We start from the raw sequence: 24,580 nt of genomic DNA on the forward strand, positions 1-24,580 counted from the left end.
GTCACTTCCGGCGGACGCGGCCAATTGTAAGCAACAGCAGGGACTCCCTCTATATTCTTACGCATGCGCCTACATAGTATGGAGGGAGTCCCTGTTCTTGTGTACAATTGGCCGCGTCCGCCGGCAGTGACGCACTGCGCTTGCGTTGACTGGCTCGACTGGCCGAAAGTACAGGACCCGGTACCGGTGGATAGAGGCAGCGGAGGACGGCGGCGTGGGAGCGATCCAGGCTTATGGGGCTGGAGGAAGCCGCAGGTATGTATAAAATCTTTTGTCCAACGTCTCTGGTTCTCTTTAACCCCTCATTGGCCTCCTCTGCAGCAGGGAATTCATTTGTTACATACGCAACTGACACTCACAGAGGCGCTAAGCATGTACTGGACCTTTTGCTGTGTGATATTCCAACTGTTATTGCCTGAGGAAGTGGGAATATACCTGCGAAACGTCTTGCCTGTTATAATCCGAGTGTGTGAATACATTTTTGTGCTGATTAATCAACAGCTTTGGTGTCTGTTTGGGGATGGTGCGTCCACCACTGCCTCTCTAACGTTGTAACATTTTTAGCATATTTTATCCTTTTGGCGCCTCTGTTCTCCTTCTATTATACACAACTGAGGAGGAGGGAGCCGGGAGCAGAGCAGGTACCAGCGGCAGCGAAAACCGACACAAAACTGCAGCTTTGGTGATCTGAAGATCGTCCTACCCCTGATCACAATTTTCAGTTTAAAACAGAAAATCATTCAGCCTTAGATTGCAACACCCACAAATAAAATATTGCCAAAAGATGCCGCCCCAAATTTACATGTAACACCCTTTTTTCTAAAATTAATCTCTACACCCCCCCCCTCCTTTTTTTTTTTTTTAAAGAGAATCTGTATTGTTAAAATCGCACAAAAGTAAGCATACCAGTGAGTTAGGGGACATCTCCTATTACCCTCTGTCACAATTTCGCCGCTCCCCGCCGCATTAAAAGTAGTCAAAAACAGTTTTAAAAAGTTTGATTGTAAACAAACAAAATGGCCACCAAAACAGGAAGTAGGTTGATGCACAGTATGTCCACACATAGAAAATACATCCATACACAATCAGGCTGTATACAGCCTTCCTTTTGAATCTCAAGAGATCATTTGTGTGTTTCTTTCCCCCTGCAGCTCACTGAAGAGTTACAAGCTGATTGTTTGTTTCTTCTTGCAGACATCTCTGCCCCGTTGTCTGTAATTCTGCAGTATGTGACTCATCAGTATGTGAACAGAGGATTTATCCAGCTTGTAAAAGATAAGAGAGCAGAGAAAAACTGGCTAATGTAAATAACACACACACACACACACACACAGGGGAGTGTGCATAGTAGGGGCATGCATGGCAGATCACACTGAAGAGTTGGCAGCCTTCCAGACACAGGACGACAAGTCCGACAGGGGAAAGATAAGCTGATTTATTACAGAGATGGTGATAGTAGAAAGTGCTGCAGTAAGCCAGAGCACATTATAATAGGGTTAGGAACCTGTAGGATGGTAGAAAACACAATGACATTTTTGTTACAGAGTCCCTTTAAACATGTTTATTTGGGATTTTTAAACATACAGTAAGCATGAAAAATTGAAACCAGGAAGCAGTTGAAGCTTGTCATTAGACAGAACAAAATGATTAATAATGCAGATTAAACTGAATAACCAATTCCTAGGAGGCTCTGAATTTTCAGAGTCTTCAGATAATAAAGGTGGTCTATACAGTGTAGTGTTACAACATAACAACTATACAACTAACTCAAATCCCAAACTCCCTCCCCATTTCCCCCCCTCCTTCCCTGCGATTGCTCTCTCATGGGGTGGCATAAAAATAGAGTTATTCTCTGAAGGTAAATATAGTTCATATCTGTTTCTGTTCCTCGTGAGGATGGTTGAGGTCTGATCGGCGTTTAAGGAGTTAGTCTAAAGGAACCTAGGGTACCATGTACTGTAAGTCTTCTGTGCAGTACCATCCTGTGTATCGAAAAGGGCTGACCAGGGACGTCTGTATGTCGTCATTAGTAAATGGAAGAAAGATAAAATGTTTCCACTTTTTGAAAAACGTTTTGGCATTTTTTTCTTTGTGCAGTAGAGAGTCAACTTTATCCATTAGAAAAAGGTCCATAAGAACATCTGTAACATCTTGTATATTAGGGGTAGTGGGATAGATCCACCTGTTGAGTATCGCTGTCTTAGCAGCCGCCAAGGTAAGATGCAGTATGTCAGGGTATTTGGGCGTTTTGGAGGTTGATTGGGATGAAGAGGATGGGGGATTGGATTTGTTATGAAAGAGATAAAGCAAAGGTTCTCTACTCTGGGTACCACATTTTAAACGCCGGAGGAGCCGAGATACTTGGTCCCAGAATTGTATGATTTGTGGGCATAACCACATACAATGAACCAGGTCAGCATTCAGCTGATTACATTTGGGGCATTCTGAAGAGTAGTGCGGAGGTGGAGTTTTATAATGAATATTGAATGCATATTTTGCATGATGTCAAAATATTAGATGGGATTCCTGCCATGATTCATTTATGATTAAACTATGATATGTCTGTTTACCTTCTATTATCTTTTCTTCCAAGTTGGGGATGTCTAAGTAGTTGGACCAGCGTTTCAGATTTATCAAAGCCAGTTTAGATGCCTGAATGTTTTGTAGGCCTAAGTGGAGTGTGGAAAGGGAAAGTATCTCGCCTCCAGGCCGTATAAATAGGTTGAATTGTGTTATTGTATCTAAATAAGATTTATCTGTGAGGTGTTTTTGAACATATGACTTGATCTGGCCGTACATTAGAAAGTCAGATTTAGGCAGGTTCCAGACATGAGCACGTTTATGGAAGCTAAACCATCTAGATTTGTGCATTTCAAAGAGTTGAGTGAGTTTATTTAAACCCTGTTCCTCCCATCTAAGGAACGCTCCATGTTGCATGCCAGGTTCAAAGGCTGGGGTGCCCCGGAGTGGCATGTACTTGGAAACCCTCCAGGGTAGGCGGAATAGTTTTCTAGTTTCCTTCCATGTAATGATTGTATCTCGAACAATGACATTATGTCTCAGTCGAGGGGGTAAAGAAGCCCAGTTAGAATGAAGGCGACCTATTGGGGACCAAGGTTCGATCAAAGCATTTTCTAAGGTAAAGTTCGAGAATCCTGATGTTTTAGACAGCCAGTCCCTGACATGTCGTAACATACAAGCTAAATTATAAAGGCAAATATTGGGGAGGTTGAGACCCCCCCCCCCAGGCTCCTTGGGAGTTGTAATTTGGAGAAAGAGATTCTGGCTCTTGTATTTTCCATAGAAATTGGGAAATAGCCCTATTTAATAGCTGGATGTCGGCATGTTTGAGGAGGAGAGGGAGCACCTGCATGGGATAAAGGACTTTACCTTTCATTTTGACTAATGCTGCTCTGCCCATGAGGTTGAGAGGAAGGTTAAGCCATCCTTGGAGTTGAGATGTCAGTATACGGATGAGAGGGGTGATATTGAGGTTATATAGAGAGGATGGATCTTTGTGGAATTCATAATACATAAGTAGGTAAAATGTCCTTTGGTGACTTGCACATCTAGGATATTGTTTATGATTGCAGGAGGGGCTCTATTTGATAAAAATAATAGCTCGTTTTTAGAATTATTTATCCGGAAGCCGGATTCTTGGCCTATGTCTTGTATTCATTTAACCTCCTTGGCGGTATGGATGAGCTCAGCTCGTACATGACCACCGGAAGGCGCCGCTCAGGCCCCGCTGGGCTGATTTGCATAATTCTTTTTTTTAAACACGCAGCAAGCACTTCTCTTGCTGCGTGTTGTGGACGATCGCCGTCGCTCACCGCCGATGTGCCGCTACCCGCCACGTAACCGCTGACACCCCCCCCCTCCGATACCCCTGCGCAGCCTGGCCAATCAGTGGCAGGCAGCGCTGAGGGGTGGATCGGGACTCCGTCATCGCGATCGTCGTCATGGCAACGGGGGAAGCCCTTAAGGCGATACCCGCTCAGAATGGGATTTCCTTACGTAGGTACGCGCCGGCGGCGATCGGAAGGGTGGGAGGGACGCCGCAGGGAGGGGGGCATCATGTAGCTAGCACTAGGCTAGCTACATGATTTAAAAAAAATATATAGATTTTAAAAAACTGCTGCGCCGCCACCCTGGCGCAATAAATAGAACGCCAGGGTGGTTAAATATCTTGGGTACCTGTTCTTCAGGATTATTTAGAAACGTAAGTCATCAGCAAAAAAGTATGTCATCAGTAAAAAGAGCCCGAGTGGTCCGCTCCTCCCCAATCATAATGCCTCCAATTAATTTGTCTAGTAGTCTGGCCAGGGGTTCAAGGACAATATTAAATAAAAGGGGGGGAGGGGGCACCCCTGTTGAGTACCTTTTTGCAATAAGAAAGGAGAAGACAGGAAACCAGGGGTGTATATGCGGGCTTTAGGAGTTTGATACATTGACCTATAGAGGTTCATAAAGTTGCCTGAAAACCCCATTTTCAAGAGAACAAGGTCCAACCATTTCCAATTTACCTCGTCAAAAGCTTTATGTGCATCTAATAGTAGGACTGCACTTTTTTGGTATGTTGTAGGGTAAGCTTTGACTTGTTCAAGGATGGTGAGTAGTTTCCTGATATTGGAAACTGCTGATCGCTCTTGTGTGAAACCAACTTGGTTGGGGTGAATGAGTTTGGGCATATATGGGGCTAGTCTGTTAGCCATTAGCTTTGTTAGGAGTTTAAGGTCCTGGTTTATAAGGGATACAGGGCGGTAGGATTCGGCTTTGGTGGGGTCCTTGTTCTTGAAGATCAGTTTGATATAAGTTTCATTGGCTGAAGATAGAAATTGGCTTTCTCTTAGGATCTTCTCATATACGTCCACTAGGGTAGGGGATATGTCTTTTTGGAGGATTTTATAGAATACAGAGGATAGACCATCAGGTCCTGGCGCTTTGTTATTTGATAAGTTGTTAATGACAGAAGTGATCTCTGAGGCTGTGACCGGGGCGTTGAGATCTTCTAGCTCATCTTGGCTAAGGGTCTTCAGTGGGGCTCTTTCTAACCATGATAAACTGTTGTTTTCATCACAGGGGGTAGGAGAAGAATAAAGCTCCCCGAAGAATTTAGAGAAAATGTCATTTATATCTTTGGGATGATGTATAAGTTCCCCACGGTCATTCTGAAGCATTGAGATAGGAGAGGGAGTGAATCTACCTTTTCCTAGAGTAGCCAGAAGTTTCCCGGCTTTGTTACCAAATTTGAAAAATTGAAGGGCCTGATCTGGTTTGGTGAAAGCTTCTCTCATTTTCATCCACTTATCTGACAAAGATTTAGCTTTCAGCCATTGGGATCTAAGATGAGGGGAGGGGGGTTGTTTGTATTGTGTGTAAGCCTGTCTAGTGAGTTGTAATTGCTGGTTATATTTATGAAACATTAAGCGTTCCTTAGAGCTGGTGTGGGCTAATATCCGGCCTCTGAGCACAGCCTTGCCGGTGTCCCAGAACAGATGGGGGTCTTTCTGATGTTGAGAATTAATTTCTTTGTATTCAAACCACCATGATTGGAGTAGGGAATGAAATGCTTCATCGCTGTATAAATGAGAGGGGAATCGCCTGATATAGTCAGATCCTCTATGGTCTAAAAGGTTTATGGATATAGGGGAGTGGTCCAATCTGGAGCATAGTGAAGCAGATAGAAAAAGATAGTCTATCCTAGAGAAGGATTCATGTGGGGAGGAGTAGAAGGAATACTCTCTATCATAAGGATGAAGAGATCTCCAAGTGTCTTGTAAGGATAAAGAGGTAGCAAATTCGGACAAAGCAGTGGGCTTAACCGAGTCTGCAGCGATTTTGGAGGTATTAAACTTCCTATCTACAAGTATGTGCACAACATCATTAAACTCTCCCCCTACTAACAGTTGTTGAGGATTGATAGATAGTATATGAGAATGGATATGTTTGAAATAATTATTTTTCCCTTCATGGGGACCATATAGGTTAAATATTGTTAAAGGGTGATCAGGCAAGTTGATTCTGATCGCCACACATCTACCCTCATTGTCATTGAAGATGTGATACACCGTAGCATTCATTTTATTGCTGATTAGAATGAGAACTCCAGCTTTTTATTGATCGCTGGAGAGCCAATGCATTTAGAAACCCAATTTTTGTTCATAAATTGCATTTCTTGAGCCCCTAGGTGTGTCTCCTGTAAAAGAGCAATATCAGCATTGATATGCTTAAGATGTCTTAAAACTTGTGCTCGTTTTACCAGAGACCTCAGACCTTTAACATTCCATGAAACCACTTTCATAATACAGGTACTTCAAGGAAGGAGTGTATGGTGGCGAGCAGTGCCAAAACCTGAAGAAACAGAGAGATATGTATAGCAAATATTATTGTACATGCATTGAGAACGATAGACCCCAGAGAGAGCAATCAAAAAACAAAAGTAGGAGAACCAGAAAAAACGTATGCTCCAACAGTTTGGTAGTGATCCATTCCAGAAAAGGAAGGCGCTAAGTGACGGAGATCGGTGTGGTATAGTTGGGGGGAGCAAATCCAACTTCCCAAAATCAAAAAATAACAAACTATGAAAAAACAAAGAAGCATGGACTTCCCTTCTTCCCTGTAGCTCCAAAGCATCTTTGCATCCGAAGCCAGAAAAGACACAGACCGCAGCAGGAGGATTAGACCAACATATGTGAAAAGAGTCACGCAGGATCATCTCTTGAAGATGGAGCGGGAGAGGCAGCTTTGCGGTTGGGAGAGGAGAATGGAGCCAGGAGGTAGGTATCAGCTTCCTTGGGGTTTTTGAAGATGCAAAATTTCTCATCATCCTCCATTATTTTAAGAGTGGCAGGATATAGGAAAGAAAGGCTTTAGTGAAGGCTTTAGTGAAGGCCTGGCGTCTCTGGGATACTTCATAAGAATAATCACTGAACAACCTGATAGGTTTATCTTGGTGGAGGAGTGGTTGATTCAGAGATTGGAAAGCTCTGAGGATCTTGGTTTTTGCGTTATAGTCCAAGTAGCACACCATGACAAGCCGTGGAGTGGCTTTGGGGGATTCCGGCTTAGGTGGGCCTGCTCTATGGGCTCTTTCCACTTTAAAGTCCCGCTCCAAAGATAATAGCTGGGGAGAGTAGACTCACAGAGCTCAGGAAGCTTGTCAGGGCGGATGTTCTCTGGCAGGCCCACTACGAGGAGATTATTACGCCTTGATCTATTCTCCAAGTCCTCAATGCGATCATGAGAAATAGCATTTTGTTTCATAGGATAGTCTATTTTATTGAATGCTTTATCCAATTCTCCTTCGCATTGTTCAATGCGGTGATCTGCGTCATCTAGTCTAGCGGAGTGTTTCTGCAACTCTTTAGTGATGGACGTTAGAGACTTAGAGACGGCCTTCCCAACCATAGCTTCTAGATCTGGGGCCAGAAGTTTCATCATTTCTTTGGCCAGGGCTTTGTAGTATAAGGGTGGTGGGGCTCTCTTACCGTCCTCTGAGGGTGCATCAGAGTCCTCTCCCCAGTCGGGTTGTGAGGCCTGGGAGTCAGAACGCGAGCCGCACTTTCCTGTACCAGGCGCCACCTTGCCTCATGGTGTCTGCTGCGCTGTGTCACCTCGTGTGTTGGCAGAGCGGGTGAGGTAACGGTCCATGAATGATGTCTCCGTGAGCAGGAGACTGTAGGCCACCCGGAGATATAATCCTCACATGTGTGGATGGGTTATTGCACCGCCGCGGGCTGGCAGGCTTAACGAAGCTCCGCTACTTGCTTCCTCCCATACAGGCGCCAGAACCAGAAGTCCGTCCCCCATTTTTATATTTTTACCTGGTTTCTACTTCCTGTAAAACATCACTTCCTGTAATATAAGCGTCATTTCCTGTAATATAAGCGTCACTTCCTGTAATATAAGCGTCACTTCCTGGTTCCTTTGGCTTTCTGTCAAAACGTCTGTTAAACGCTGAGTAAACTCTCAACAAACGCACAATATATGGTAGCAGAGCGTATAACCAGCCAACGCCACAACCTGGAAAATGCCTGACGTACGCTAGGGACCAACGCTTACAAACGCCTGCAACTGCTGGAGGAACTGAAGGAGTTTAATATAGACAGTCAAAGTGCAGAAACTATCCAATGTACTGAGCAGCATGAAAGAGTCCTCGGATTCAGTGTAAATATGCTGCCATATGCGATTTGCAAGAAGTAAAACAAACATTGGAAAACAACACTTATGGCCAAAACATTTCCAGCACTCAATACACAAATATGGCTTCTCACCTGTGTGACTTCTCATGTCTCATAAGGCTTCCTTTCACTCCAAAACATTTCCCACACAAAGCACATGAATATGGCTTCTCACCAGTGTGAGATCTCTCATGACTGACAAGGTCTGATTTCTGTCCAAAACATTTCCCACACTCAGCACATGAATAGGGCTTCTCACCAGTGTGATATCTCTCATGTGTGACAAGGTTTCCTTTATGTCCAAAACATTTCCCACACTCGGCACATGAATAGGGCTTCTCACCAGTGTGAGATCTCTCATGTATGACAAGATGTGATTTCCATACAAAACATTTCCCACACTCAGCACATGAATAGGGCTTCTCACCAGTGTGAGATCTCTCATGACTGACAAGGTCTGATTTCTGTCCAAAACATTTCCCACACAAAGCACATGAATAGGGCTTCTCACCAGTGTGAGATCTCTCATGTGTTCCAAGGTTTCCTTTATGTCCAAAACATTTCCCACACTCGGCACATGAATAAGGCTTCTCACCAGTGTGAGATCTCTCATGTGTGACAAGGTATGATTTCTGTCCAAAACATTTCCCACACACAGCACATGAATAGGGCTTCTCTCCAGTGTGATATCTCTCATGTCTGACAAAGTTTGATTTATGTCCAAAACATTTCCCACACTCAGCACATGAATAGGGCTTCTCACCAGTGTGAGATCTCTCATGACTGTCAAGTTTTGATTTATGTCCAAAACATTTCCCACACTCAGCACATGAATAGGGCTTCTCACCAGTGTGAGATCTCTCATGTCTGACACAGTTTGATTTATCTCCGAAACATTTCCCACACTCAGCACATGAATAGGGCTTCTCACCAGTGTGAGATCTTTCATGACTAACAAGGTTTGATTTCTGTCCAAAACATTTCCCACACTCAGCACATGAATAGCGCTTCACACCCGTGTGAGATCTCTCATGTTTGACAAGGTTTGATTTCTGTCCAAAACATTCCCCACATGTGGAACAGGAATAAGACCCTCCAGCAGGGTGAGAGCTGTGCTGGGTATGAGGCCCCTCAGGTTTAGACAGGTGAAGGGAGTCTGGGGGAATATTTGGGGTCACCAGGATATCTGCAGGAGACTCTTGTCCAGTGACATCACCATCCATTGTACAGTCTGTGGATACAGAGAGACGAGTCTCTGAGAGGTTCCTGATGCTGGGACTCCGTGCTGCAAATAGAGAAACATCATCACTTCCTGTTAGAGAATTCTGAGGGGAGGAGCAATTATCATTAGGGGCGGTCAGTGAGCTGCTGATAATTCCAAAATGATGCAAAGATGATGCAGATTGGAAATGGGCCAGATGCAGCATCTGCATAACTCTGCATATAATTATAATATAATTTGCACCATCTCAGAGTTATGGGCATGTCACTGACCATCGCTAGTTATCAGCCTGACAGAGAACTGCAGAAGGTTGTGCTCATTACAGGCGGCCAATCACATGACAATAACTTTGCGTGCACATTTTCTGTATCTTGAAATTTGAACAATAAAATACATTTCCTGAGAAATGTGATTATCTGCATACAATTTGCATTATACTTGCATACAACTACAGAGTTAAATACATCTCATTGACCTCCCTACACATAAAGCATTGGCCATACATGGAAAGCAATTTATTGCAGAGCTTGATGAGACAATGGCAGCAATGTGTTACTCCTGTGACAACAGACCTATATGTACTTATAGCAAGAGATCTGTGTTATGTTTGTAGAGCAATGTGGTGTCACTTACACATTCTTATTACCATTGTATCCTCGTGTCATTCATATGCCCCTTGTAATGTCCCTTTATCTCTCTCTTGTCCCCAATTGTGCAAATAAAGATATTGTGACGTTACACAACACTAAATTATAGGAGCTGCGAGGAATTCTCCATTTATGTCATGGAGATCCCAAACCACTAATACTTCTGTAGCTGGATATACTGTACATACATATATACTCCTATATATACAGTATAGCCGCATTCCTCCTCCCATCCTTCTGTCTAATAAGAAACCAAGCAGCTGAACACTGCAGCTCCTATTGGACAGGAGATCAAAGGAGGCGGGGAATGGGTGTGGCTAGAAATCACTGTGCCCCCCTGTAAAACCTGGGAAACCCCTCCAGCTTTTTAACAAACCGGACATGACCCAATTTTTATTTTATTAATTAATTAGTTATGTCCATGAAGTTCCTCTTCCAGCCCCTCCTCTGCCTCTCCTGTGTGTCCCTCCTCAGTGCCTCCTCTGCCTCTCCTGTGTGTCCCCCCTCACTGCCTCCTCTGCCTCTCCTGTGTGTCCCCCCTCACTGCCTCCTCTGCCTCTCCTGTGTGTCCCCCTCAGTGCCTCCTCTGCCTCTCCTGTGTGTCCCCCTCACTGCCTCCTCTGCCTCTCCTGTGTATCCCCCCCTCAGTGCCTTCTCTGCCTCTCCTGTGTGTCCCCTTCAGTGCCTCCACTGCCTCTCCTGTGTGTCCCCTTCACTGCCTCCTCTGCCTCTCCTGTGTGTCCCCTTCACTGCCTCCTCTGCCTCTCCTGTGTGTCCCCTTCACTGCCTCCTCTGCCTCTCCTGTGTGTCCCCTCACTGCCTCCTCTGCCTCTCCTGTGTGTCCCCTTCACTGCCTTCTCTGCCTCTCCTGTGTGTCCCCTTCACTGCCTCCTCTGCCTCTCCTGTGTGTCCCCTTCACTGCCTCTTCTGCCTCTCCTGTGTGTCCCCTTCACTGCCTCCTCTGCCTCTCCTGTGTGTCCCCTTCACTGCCTCCTCTGCCTCTCCTGTGTGTCCCCTTCACTGCCTTATCTGCCTCTCCTGTGTGTCCCCTTCACTGCCTCCTCTGCCTCTCCTGTGTGTCCCCTTCACTGCCTCCTCTGCCTCTCCTGTGTGTCCCCTTCACTGCCTACTCTGCCTCTCCTGTGTGCCCCCTTCACTGCCTCCTCTGCCTCTCCTGTGTGTCCCCTTCACTGCCTACTCTGCCTCTCCTGTGTGCCCCCTTCACTGCCTCCTCTGCCTCTCCTGTGTGTCTTCTTCACTGCATCTCCTGTGTGTCCCCCTCAGTGCCTCCTCTGCCTTTCCTGTGTGTCCCCCCTCACTGCCTCCTCTGCCTCTCCTGTGTGTCCCCTTCGGTGCCTCCTCTGTCTCTCCTGTGTGTCCCCTCCAGTGCCTCCTCTGCCTCTCCTGTGTGTCCCCTTCACTGCCTCCTCTGCCTCTCCTGTGTGTCCCCTCCGGTTCCTCTGCCTATCCTGTGTGTCCCCTCCAGTTCCTCTTCTATCTCCACCCCCCCACACACACACAGTTATTTCTGTGCCTGTGTGAGAGCCCCCTTCAGGACCTCCTGTGTGAATAGCAGGCATTCTACCCCCTGTAAGTCATTATCACCCAGGTTCTGCCATGAGAAGCTCTCAGGCTCGGTCACATTTGAGCTGGAACATAAATTTGCCTTCCCAAAACAGAAGGTATTTGTGATTATTCAGGTTGGAGTGAGCAAATGATGTCTCCCACAATGCATCACTGCAGAATATGCAAATCATCCCTTTGCTGTCCCTGAAAGCTAAAACAAGCTGACACATCATTGCATTCCAGCGGATCTGCGGGTGTGTTCAGCTTTCAGGGTCAACATAAGGATGATTAGCATATTCAGCAGTGGTGCATTGTGGGACATCTCAAATGCTCTCTCCAACCTGAATAAGCACAAATACTTTCTGTGTTAAATGAACATTATCGAAGTTTACGTTTTTTCCAGACGCCCCTCAGGAGTTAGAAGGGACTTAGTAATGGTAGATAATGGTAGAAAAAAAAAAAGACATCCATCAGCTTATCAGACCTTGCATAGTGCTAGGACAGTGCAGTGGTGTCGGGTTCCCCTATACAGCTTATCAGACCTTGCATAGTGCTAGGACAGTGCAGTGGTGTCACGTTCCTCTATTCAGCTTATCAGACCTTGCATAGTGCTAGGACAGCGCAGTGGTGTCAGGTTCCTCTATTTAGCTTATCAGACCTTGCATAGTGCTAGGACAGTGCAGTGGTGACGGGTTCCTCTATTCAGCTCATCAGACCTTGTATAGTGCTAGGACAGTGCAGTGGTGACGGGTTCCTCTGTTCAGCTTATCAGACCTTGCATAGTGCTAGGACAGTGCAGTGGTGTCGGGTTCCTCTATTCAGCTTATCAGACCTTGCATAGTGCTAGGACAGTGCAGTGGTGTCGGATTCCCCTATTCAGCTTATCAGACCTTGCATAGTGGTAGGACAGTGCAGTGGTGTCGGGTTCCTCTATTCAGCTTATCAGACCTTGCATAGTGCTAGGACAGTGCAGTGGTGTCGGGTTCCTCTATTCAGCTTATCAGACCTTGCATAGTGCTAGGACAGTGCAGTCGTGTCTGGTTCCTCTATTCAGCTTATCAGACCTTGCATAGTGCTAGGACAGTGCAGTGGTGACGGGTTCCTCTATTCAGCTTATCAGACCTCGCATAGTGCTGGGACAGTGCAGTGGTGTCGGGTTCCTCTAATCAGCTTATCAGGTGTTGCATAGTGCTAGGACTGTGCAGTGGTGTCGGGTTCCTCTATTCAGCTTATCAGACCTTGCATAGTGCTAGGACAGTGCAGTGGTGTCGGGTTCCTCTATTCAGCTTATCAGACCTTGCATAGTGCTAGGACAGTGCAGTCGTGTCTGGTTCCTCTATTCAGCTTATCAGACCTTGCATAGTGCTAGGACAGTGCAGTGGTGACGGGTTCCTCTATTCAGCTTATCAGACCTCGCATAGTGCTGGGACAGTGCAGTGGTGTCGGGTTCCTCTAATCAGCTTATCAGGTGTTGCATAGTGCTAGGACTGTGCAGTGGTGTCGGGTTCCTCTATACAGCTTATCAGACCACTGCACTGTCCTAGCAATATGCAAGGTCTGATAAGCTGAATTTTCTTTTACTACCACTATCTGCCATTACTAGGTCCATTTTAACTCCTAAAGGGCTTCAGAAAAAAACGTAAACTTTGATAGTATTCCTTTAACCCTCTGGGCGATACAATTATATCGGCCAGGAGGTGGCGCAGCACTATTTTTTAAAATTTTTTATTTTTTAAATCATGTAGCGAGCCCAGGGCTCGCTACATGATAGCCACAGCGCAGCGGCATCCCCCCACCCACTCCGATCGCCTTCGGCGATCAGAGTAAGCAGGAAATCCCGTTCAGAACGGGATTTCCTGCTGGGCTTCCCCGGTCGCCATGGCGACGGGGCGGGATGACGTCACCGACGTCATGGACGACGTGACGTCGGAGGGAGTCCCGATCCACCCCTCAGCGCTGCCTGGCACTGATTGGCCAGGCTGCGCAAGGGGTCGGGGAGGGGGGGGGGGCTGCACGGCACGGCGAGCGGCGGCGGATCGGCAGCGATCAGAAGTTACACGCAGCTAGCAAAGTGCTAGCTGCGTGTAACAAAAAAAAATTATGCAAATCGGCCCACCAGGGCCTGAGAAATCCTCCTGCGCGATATACCCCGAGCTCAGCTCGGGATTATCGCTCAGGAGGTTAAGGAGCAACATTTTTGTCTTGCATAGCATTCTAGTAAGAGGGCTTGTTGGTCCTTTGTAGCCCCTTACACACTCCTGGGAGTTCTGGTTCCCCATGAGCTTGCTGGGCAATCTGTAAATGTGAGCTGGAGTAACAGGAGGACAACGGATGTGATGTAACATGTGCTGTGACTTCCCATCCTTGTCATGGCTATCTATGCCACATGTGATTTCTGTCACTGCGATGGACACAGCATACATCTCCACACTACTGATGGACGAACATGGCGAATTAATGTTCACGGACTATTCATAGACTTTTATGCAAATGTTTCCCAACAGAACGTTCGCGGAGACTCCATTGCCTTTCACACTATCCAAAAACCAGGGCAGCTGCATGGCGGAGGGGGAAAAATTGCAAAATTTACCTCCAAAATATGTATTTTACACAAAGGCTTTATTTAGAGGCAGAGGCTATAAACAGAACCAGAGACGAAGAAGAATTAGACTTATACATACCTGAGGCTTCCTCCAGCACCATAAGCCTGGATCGCTCCCACGCCGCCATCCTCCGCTGCCTCTGTCCACCGGTACCGGGTCCGTACTTTCAACCAGTCGAGCCAGACGACACAAGTGCAGTGCGCTCCCTCCGTACTGCTCAGGCGCATGCGTACAAAGCCGGAGGGAGCCCCTGCGCATGCGTACAACTGGTCACGTCCGATGGAAGTGACAGGACCCGGTACCGGCGATAGAGGCAGCGGAGGATGGTGGCGTGGGAGCAATCCAGGTTTATTGAGCTAGAGGAAGCCCAAAATATGTACAACACCTTTTTCCATTTTCAGGTATGCTTCGTCTCTGGTTCCCTTTAAATATTTGGCTTATACCTGCCTAATTTTTTTTAACCTTCCTAGCGGTATGGACAGAAATGTCTGTTCAAAAAAACATGCTGTGAACAGTATAAACATGCATACACATCAATACTCTCCTGCACTGTATACTAGACCCTTGCTTGACACATTTTGGCAAGTTACAGGGAAAAAAAAGTTTTAAAAATAAATTTTATCACTGTTTGCACAGAAATCCTAGGGAAATTGAACGCTGGGGATTTAAGTACACAGCAATCACAAAATATGCTGCTTGTGCAGTGTGGGCCTAACACTGCACTACAAGCTCAACAGTGATGTGAAAGGCTTTGTGTGAGACAGTGTCAGGTGACAATATTGTTACAGTACAATACGGTCACTCAACCACTATTTTTGCACAGTGACAGGCTGTAACAGCCACACACTACACTACACTATACTAAACAGGTGATGTAAATAAGCTGCACACCACAAACAACAACAAAATAACAGCAGGATCAGTCCTCAAAAGGACATTTGGGGTCCCTAGTTGGTGAACTGCAAAAAGCGGAACACCTATGGAAACGGCTACACAGCACTGAATAACACAGAACACTCTCAGCAAGCTATCTCTCTGTCCCTCAATCAGCAGCACAGCTCTCCCTACACTGACTGAAGGCACACAGCTACACAGCACTGAATAACACAGAACACTGTCAGCAAGCTATCTCTCTGTCCCTCAATCAGCAGCACAGCTCTCCCTACACTGACTCCAGGCACACAGCTACACAGCACTGAATAACACAGAACACTGTCAGCAACCTATCTCTCTGTCCCTCACTCAGCAGCACAGCTCTCCCTACACTGACTCCAGGCACACAGCTACACAGCACTGAATAACACAGAGCACTGTCAGCAAGCTATCTCTCTGTCCCTCAATCAGCAGCACAGCTCTCCCTACACTGACTGAAGGCACACAGCTACACAGCACTGGATTACACAGAACAATGTCAGCAAGCTATCTCTCTGTCCCTCAATCAGCAGCACAGCTCTCCCTACACTGACTGAAGGCACACAGCTACACAGCACTGGATTACACAGAACAATGTCAGCAAGCTATCTCTCTGTCCCTCAATCAGCAGCACAGCTCTCCCTACACTGACTGAAGGCACACAGCTACACAGCACTGAATAACACAGAACACTGTCAGCAAGCTATATCTCTGTCCCTCAATCAGCAGCACAGCTCTCCCTACACTGACTGAAGGCACACAGCTACACAGCACTGAATAAAACAGAACAATGTTAGCAAGCTATCTCTCTGTCCCTCACTCAGCAGCACAGCTCTCCCTACACTGACTGAAGGCACACAGCTACACAGCACTGAATAACACAGAACACTGTCAGCAACCTATCTCTCTGTCCCTCACTCAGCAGCACAGCTCTCCCTACACGAACTCCAGGCACACAGCTACACAGCACTGAATAACACAGAACACTGTCAGCAACCTATCTCTCTGTCCCTCACTCAGCAGCACAGCTCTCCCTACACTGACTCCAGGCACACAGCTACACAGCACTGAATAACACAGAGCACTGTCAGCAAGCTATCTCTCTGTCCCTCAATCAGCAGCACAGCTCTCCCTACACTGACTGAAGGCACACAGCTACACAGCACTGGATTACACAGAACAATGTCAGCAAGCTATTTCTCTGTCCCTCAATCAGCAGCACAGCTCTCCCTACACTGACTGAAGGCACACAGCTACACAGCACTGAATAACACAGAACACTGTCAGCAAGCTATCTCTCTGTTCCTCACTCAGCAGCACAGCTCTCCCTACACTGACTGAAGGCACACAGCTACACAGCACTGAATAACACAGAACACTGTCAGCAAGCTATCCCTCTGTCCCTCAATCAGCAGCACAGCTCTCCCTACACGGACTCCAGGCACACAGCTACACAGCACTGAATAACACAGAACACTGTCAGCAAGCTATCTCTCTGTCCCTCAATCAGCAGCACAGCTCTCCCTACACTGACTCCAGGCACACAGCTACACTGCACTGAATAACACAGAGCACTGTCAGCAAGCTATCTCTCTGTCCCTCAATCAGCAGCACAGCTCTCCCTACACTGACTGAAGGCACACAGCTACACAGCACTGAATAAAACAGAACAATGTTAGCAAGCTATCTCTCTGTCCCTCACTCAGCAGCACAGCTCTCCCTACACTGACTGAAGGCACACAGCTACACAGCACTGAATAACACAGAACACTGTCAGCAAGCTATCCCTCTGTCCCTCAATCAGCAGCACAGCTCTCCCTACACGGACTCCAGGCACACAGCTACACAGCACTGAATAACACAGAACACTGTCAGCAACCTATCTCTCTGTCCCTCACTCAGCAGCACAGCTCTCCCTACACTGACTCCAGGCACACAGCTACACAGCACTGAATAACACAGAGCACTGTCAGCAAGCTATCTCTCTGTCCCTCAGTCAGCAGCACAGCTCTCCCTACACTGACTCCAGGCACACAGCTACACTGCACTGAATAACACAGAGCACTGTCAGCAAGCTATCTCTCTGCCCCTCACTCAGCAGCACAGCTCTCCCTACACTGACTCCAGTCTGACTGTAAAATAGCTGCTGCCAGGTTCCTTTCTTTTACAGGCGTGTGGCCCATATGGTAAAAATGGTTAATTGGCTGTCCTGACTTGAAGTAGAAATAAAGGATGCAGGAGCCCTTTTGAAAAAAACAGCACTACAATTCTATCGGGCATCAAAATTTTACATTCTTGCCACTAATCAGGCTTCTTGGGGAGCAAAAATGTACCTTTTTTCTTGCTTTTCCTGGCTGTGTGGCTAAAGGGGGGAGGGAGGTTACTGATTAGGGGAAATTTAGGGTTAGGCACCACCTGGGGAGGGATCTGTGTGAGAGAAGGCCTGGTTTAGCCATAGTGAATATTACAGTACAGTAAATACTACAGATAGTTTACTATAAAAATCCAGTAGTAGAATATGGCTTATTTTAGCGATATTCTACTAGCAGCAATTCCCTGCGCCCTTTTTCCAGGCGTCTTTTTTCATGTATACAATCTCTCCCACCAGACCTGAGGTTGAAGGGTCAAAATATGGCACCATGTTAAAGTATGGGGCGAACGTGAACTTAGCATAAGGTTTGTGGTAAATACCAACGGCTAATGTTTGCTGTGAGCTGTCCACTGATGTGAACTGCAGGATATCACTAGTCAGAATATGCTTAGCACAGGATCCATTGACATGTCCATTTGCCGGTTGAAGGCTTAGTGAGAACAGAGCCTTATACACTCAGGAGATGGGAGGAGTCAGGCAGTGGGTGCAGGGTAGTAAAGCAAGCCTGACATACTGAGGTGATGGGAGGAGTCAGGCAGTGGGTGCAGGGCACTAAAGCAAGCCTGACATACTGAGGTGATGGGAGGAGTCAGGCAGTGGGTGCAGGGTAGTAAAGCAAGCCTGACATACGGAGGTGATGGGAGGAGTCGGGCAGTGAGTGCAGGGTAGTAAAGCAAGCCTGACATACTGAGGTGATGGGAGGAGTCAGGCAGTGGGTGCAGGGCACTAAAGGAAGCCTGACATACTGAGGTGATGGGAGGAGTCAGGCAGTAGGTGCAGGGCACTAAAGCAAGCCTGTCATACTGAGGTGATAGGAGGAGTCAGGCAGTGGGTGCAGGGTAGTAAAGCAAGCCTGACTTACTGAGTTGATGGGAGGAGTCAGGCAGTGGGTGCAGGGTAGTAAAGCAAGCCTGACATACTGAGGTGATGGGAGGAGTCAGGCAGTGGGGGCAGGGTAGTAAAGCAAGCCTGACTTACTGAATTGATGGGAGGAGTCAGGAAGTGAGTGCAGGGTAGTAAAGCAAGCCTGACATACTGAGGTGATGGGAGGAGTCAGGCAGTGGGGGCAGGGTAGTAAAGCAAGCCTGACATACCGAGATGATGGAAGGAGTCAGGCAGTGGGGGCAGGGTAGTAAAGCAAGCCTGACTTACTGAGATGATGGGAGGAGTCAGGCAGTGGTTGCAGGGTAGTAAAGCAAGCCTGACATACTGAGGTGATGGGAGGAGTCAGGCAGTGGGGGCAGGGTAGTAAAGCAAGCCAGAAATACTGAGGTGATGGGAGGAGTCAGGCAGTGAGTGCAGGGTAGGAAAGCAAGCCTGACATACTGAGATGATGGAAGGAGTCAGGCAGTGGGTGCAGGGTAGTAAAGCAAGCCTGACTTACTGAGTTGATGGGAGGAGTCAGGGAGTGGGTGCAGGGTAGGAAAGCAAGCCTGACTTACTGAGTTGATGGGAGGAGTCAGGCAGTGAGTGCAGGGTAGGAAAGCAAGCCTGACATACTGAGGTGATGGGAGGAGTCAGGCAGTGGGTGCAGGGTAGTAAAGCAATCCTGATATACTGAGGTGATGGGAGGAGTCTGGCAGTGGGTGCAGGGTAGTAAAGCAATCCTGATATACTGAGGTGATGGGAGGAGTCAGGCAGTGGGTGCAGGGTAGTAAAGCAAGCCTAGCATACTGAGGTGATGGGAGGAGTCAGGCAGTGGGGGCAGGGTACTAGAGCAAGCCTGACATATTGAGGTAATGGGAGGAGTCAGGCAGTGGGTGCAGGGCACTAAAGCAAGCCTGGCATACTGAGGTGATGGGAGGAGTCAGGCAGTGGGTGCAGGGTAGTAAAGCAAGCCTGACATACTGAGGTGATGGGAGGTGTCAGGCAGTGGGTGCAGGGTAGTAAAGCAAGATTGACATACTGAGGTGATGGGAGGAGTCAGGCAGTGGGTACAGGGCAGTAAAGCAAGCCTGACATACTGAGGTGATGGGAGGAGTCAGGCAGTGGGTGCAGGGTAGTAAAGCAAGCCTGACATACTGAGGTGATGGGAGGAGTCAGGCAGTGGGTGCAGGGTAGTAAAGCAAGCCTGACATACCAAGGTGATGGGAGGAGTCAGGCAGTGGGTGCAGGGTAGTAAAGCAAGCCTAGCATACTGAGGTGATGGGAGGAGTCAGGCAGTGGGTGCAGGGTAGTAAAGCAAGCCTGACATACTGAGGTGATGGGAGGAGTCAGGCAGTGGGGGCAGGGTAGTAAAGCAAGCCTGACATACCAAGGTGATGGGAGGAGTCAGGCAGTGGGTGCAGGGTAGTAAAGCAAGCCTAGCATACTGAGGTGATGGGAGGAGTCAGGCAGTGGGTGCAGGGTAGTAAAGCAAGCCTGACATGCTGAGGTGATGGGAGAGTCAGGCAGTGGGGGCAGGGTACTAGAGCAAGCCTGACATATTGAGGTGATGGGAGGAGTCAGGCAGTGGGTGCAGGGCACTAAAGCAAGCCAGACATACTGAGATGATGGGAGGAGTCAGGCAGTGGGCGGGCACTAAAGCAAGCCTGACATACTGAGGTGATGGGAGGAGTCAGGCAGTGGGGGCAGGGTACTAGAGCAAGCCTGACATATTGAGGTAATGGGAGGAGTCAGGCAGTGGGTGCAGGGCAGTAAAGCAAGCCTGACATACCGAGGTGATGGGAGGAGTCAGGCAGTGGGGGCAGGGTAGTAAAGCAAGCCTGACATACTGAGGTGATGGGAGGAGTCAGGCAGTGGGTGCAGGGTAGTAAAGCAAGCCTGACATACAGATGTGATGGGAGGAGTCAGGCAGTGGGTGCAGGGCAGTAAAGCAAGCCTGACATACCGAGGTGATGGGAGGAGTCAGGCAGTAGGTGCAGGGTAGTAAAGCAAGCCTGACATACTGAGGTGATGGGAGGAGTCAGGCAGTGGGGGCAGGGTAGTAAAGCAAGCCTGACATACTGAGGTGATGGGAGGAGTCAGGCAGTGGGTGCATGGTAGTAAAGCAAGCCTGACATACAGAGGTGATGGGAGGAGTCAGGCAGTGGGTGCGGGGCAGTAAAGCAAGCCTGACATACCGAGGTGATGGGAGGAGTCAGGCAGTGGGAGCAGGGCACTAAAGCAAGCCTGACATACTGAGGTGATGGGAGGAGTCAGGCAGTGGGTGCAGGGTAGTAAAGCAAGCCTGTCAGCCATTTCACACTGGTGGCTGCTTCTTCCGAGGCTGCATTGCTTTATAGCCATACTTGTGGGTGTGTAAACCCAGCGCTGCATACTCACCTACAGATGATGTCAGCATACTCCGCCTCTGGGTGTAAGGCTGTGCGCCTCAGTTGTGTCAGACACAGGAAGAGCTGAGACGCAGGCAATTCTCCATAGATCTAAGCAAACAGGGATCACACTAAGGTGGCTGAACAATGACATAAGGGCATCAGCGCTGGAACTAAATTAGCAGAAATGTAACATTATTAGGTTATTCAGTGCTGCTGACACCAGCAAGCGGCCCTTGCTACAGTGTCAGAGGAAAGGAGGGCAGCCCAGTGTGAGAGAATAAAGAGACCTTTCCCTTCCCCAGGGTGTCTGTACTGCTATTGTTAGTAAGCTATCACCCAACACGGTCATGTATGGTAGTTATAGATGGCAAAAATCTAACATGAGCACATAGCATAACCCCTAATATGGCCAGTCTGTGATCAGCGACATAACAGCAATACAGATACACATTTATTCTATACACACTGCTGATTACTCACCTGTTCTGCCCTCTGTAACATTGTCCTCCTCTTTACTTGTCCTCATCATGTCACCCTCCTCCATAGACTGCTGATCACTCCTCACATACGTCTCTTCTTCCTCCTCTTTACTTGTCCTCATCATGTCACCCTCCTGCATAGACTGCCGATCACTCCTCACATACGTCTCTTCTTCTTCCTCTTTACTTGTCCTCATCATGTCACCCTCCTCCATAGACTGCTGATCACTCCTCACATACGTCTCTTCTTCTTCCTCTTTACATGTCCTCATCATGTCACCCTCCTCCATAGACTGCTGATCACTCCTCACATATGTCTCTTCTTCTTCCTCTTTACTTGTCCTCATCATGTCACCCTCCTCCATAGACTGCTGATCACTCCTCACATACGTCTCTTCTTCTTCCTCTTTACTTGTCCTCATCATGTCACCCTTCTCCATAGACTGCTGATCACTCCTCACATACATCTCTTCTTCTTCCTCTTTACTTGTCCTCATCATGTCACCCGCCTCCATAGACTGCTGATCACTCCTCACATACGTCTCTTCTTCTTCCTCTTTACTTGTCCTCATCATGTCACCCTCCTCCATAGACTGCTGATCACTCCTCACATATGTCTCTTCATCTTCCTCTTTACTTGTCCTCATCATGTCACCCTCCTCCACAGACTGCTGATCACTCCTCACATATGTTTCTTCTTCCTCTTTACATGTCCTCATCATGTCACCCTCCTCCATAGACTGCTGATCACTCCTCACATATGTCTCTTCTTCTTCCTCTTTACTTGTCCTCATCATGTCACCCTCCTCCATAGACTGCTGATCACTCCTCACATATGTCTCTTCTTCCTCTTTACTTGTCCTCATCATGTCACCCTCCTCCATAGACTGCTGATCACTCCTCACATATGTCTCTTCTTCCTCTTTACTTGTCCTCATCATGTCACCCTCCACCAGAGACTGCTGATCACTCCTCACATACGTCTCTTCTTCCTCTTTACTTGTCCTCATGTCACCCTCCACCATAGACTGCTGATCACTCCTCACATATGTTTCTTCTTCCTCTTTACATGTCCTCATCATGTCACCCTCCTCCACAGATTTCTGATCACTCCTCACATAAGTCTCTTCTTCTTCCTCTTTACTTGTCCTCATCATGTCACCCTCCTCCATAGACTGCTGATCACTCCTCACATAAGTCTCTTCTTCTTCCTCTTTACTTGTCCTCATCATGTCACCCTCCTCCACAGACTGCTGATCACTCCTCACATATGTTTCTTCTTCTTCCTCTTTAATTGTCCTCATCATGTCACCCTCCTCCATAGACTGCTGATCACTTCTCACATACGTCTCCTCTTCTTCCTCTTTACTTGTCCTCATCATGTCACCCTCCTCCATAGACTGCTGATCACTCCTCACATATGTCTCTTCTTCTTCCTCTTTAATCACATCATTTCCTTGTATAAGTTCTCCATCCTAAGTGCACAAAGTGAGAGATAATGTAAAATGTAAAACACAGATAACAGCATACTCAGGAGAAAAGAATGTATCATGGTTTGGAGTCTCTGGGGAACCTCAGCCCCACCTACCTGATAATGGTGGGGGATGGTGTGATCTTCCTGTAGACAATCCTGGGAATAAAGAGGACCTGTACATCTCTCTGGTGGGTCTCTGTTACTGGATACATCTGTAGGAAACGCACACACTGACTGAATACATTGTCTCTATGTGTTTATTAGATGATATTTGTGAGTGGGGGGGGGATCTTGGTCTGCACTCTTCTTTACAAAACATGAAAGTCTCCTCTTACCGGTTGATGTGAAGGGAGACATATTCTCCATCATGGTGTCCTTGTAGAGGTCCTTGTGTCCTTCTATATACTGGCACCCCTCAATGGAGGAACAGAAAGCGACATCCTGACACCCTTCAGGAACCTGACACATACAATGATACAGTCACCACCCAGACACACCCCTTGCTTTTACTGCATAATATCCCATAATTCCCAGCACCGCTCACCTCTCCTATCAGCAGCTCCATCATCTTCCTGGTGACTTCCAGAATCTTCTCCTTATTGCGTCTTCCAGAGTGAGGTGGGGGCACTGTGATGGTCACGTGATCACCAGACTTTACTGGAGGAAAACTCTGTATAGAAAGACCAACAATAATGTCACATGATCTCCCAGAATCCTCCTCACCTCCCCAGTCAGCTGTGTAAGGGCCGGGAAAAGGTTTCCCAGCACTAGAGGTGGAGAGTTCAAAGTGCCCCCCTCCGGTTGTGTAGTCCCCCCTCCCCCCAGTGTAGGTAGCAGATGGAGCCCCAGTATTACAGGAAAACTCATTTATAAAAATATTTAAATCAAACCTCTGAGGGATGTTCATAAATGATTTCTCCTTTGTGGGTGGGGAGTGGCAGCATTAAAGTTACTTAGAAGAAGACAGCAGCGCTAAACCTGCACATTAACCTCCCCAGCGGTATGGACAGAAATGTCCATCCATAAAAACATGTTATGAACAGTATAAACGTGCATACACATCAAAACTCTCCTGCACTGTATACTAGACCCTTGCTTGACACATTTTGGCAAGTTACAGGAAAAAAAAAAAAGTTTTAAAAATACATTTTATCACTTTTTGCAAAGAAATCCTGGGAAAATTGAACGCCGGGGAGGTTAATCAAAAAATCCAATTTAGTGGCCATGCTGTGGGTTTTCAGCAGTACCGATATATAAGGCAGCATGGTGGCGTAGTGGTTAGCTGTCTCGCCTTGCATCACTGGGTCCCCAATCACAGCCAAGGCACTATCTGCATGGAGTTTGTATGTGCTCCCCATGTCTGTGTGGGTTTCCTCCATGCACTCCGGTTTCCTCCCTCATGCCAAAAACAACAATTTAACTGTCTCCCCCCTAAATTGCCCCCAGACTATGATACATACATAGACTACAGACATATGTCTCTGGTAGGGATTAGATAGTAAGCACCTCTGAGGGACATGACAATATGTACTCTGTACAGCGCTGCGGAAAATGTCGGCACTATATAAATAGTAAATAATAATAAGACAGCTCAAATGTAGTGGTGGGTTTAGTAAATGCAGCACCGTTCAATATCCGTCCAGTGTACCTGCAATAAACAGGCTCAAGATAGCGCATTTACATGGAACTTAATTGCCACCTCCAACCACCGTGTCTTTCAATATTACAAAACCTTGCTGAGCTCTGTGATTGTGAGCAAACCTTGCACCCCCCTTATACACAATGCTCAGCAGATATACAGCCAGTCAGGTGTTACAGCATCTACTTGTACCCAAACTGGACTGCAGGCTGGTGAAGATCACCTCA

General features: G+C 47.3%; 1 protein-coding gene across 1 annotated transcript in view; it reads right to left on the reverse strand.

The window, feature by feature from the left end:
• Window positions 1-21,363, reverse strand: part of LOC137535557 (zinc finger protein 585A-like) — a 166,912-nt gene extending 145,549 nt beyond the window's left edge. Inside the window, exons 1-2 of the mRNA XM_068257388.1 lie at window positions 21,242-21,363; window positions 8,734-9,468 (exon numbers count right to left, since the gene is read on the reverse strand). Of these exons, the coding sequence (XP_068113489.1) occupies window positions 8,734-9,468; window positions 21,242-21,362 (856 nt within the window). The 5' untranslated portion in view covers window position 21,363. The remainder of the gene's footprint in view (window positions 1-8,733; window positions 9,469-21,241) is intronic.
• Window positions 21,364-24,580: the final 3,217 nt, after the last annotated feature.

The sequence above is a fragment of the Hyperolius riggenbachi genome, chromosome 10, assembly GCF_040937935.1.
Source record: "Hyperolius riggenbachi isolate aHypRig1 chromosome 10, aHypRig1.pri, whole genome shotgun sequence".
NCBI classification, from domain to species: Eukaryota; Metazoa; Chordata; class Amphibia; order Anura; family Hyperoliidae; genus Hyperolius; species Hyperolius riggenbachi.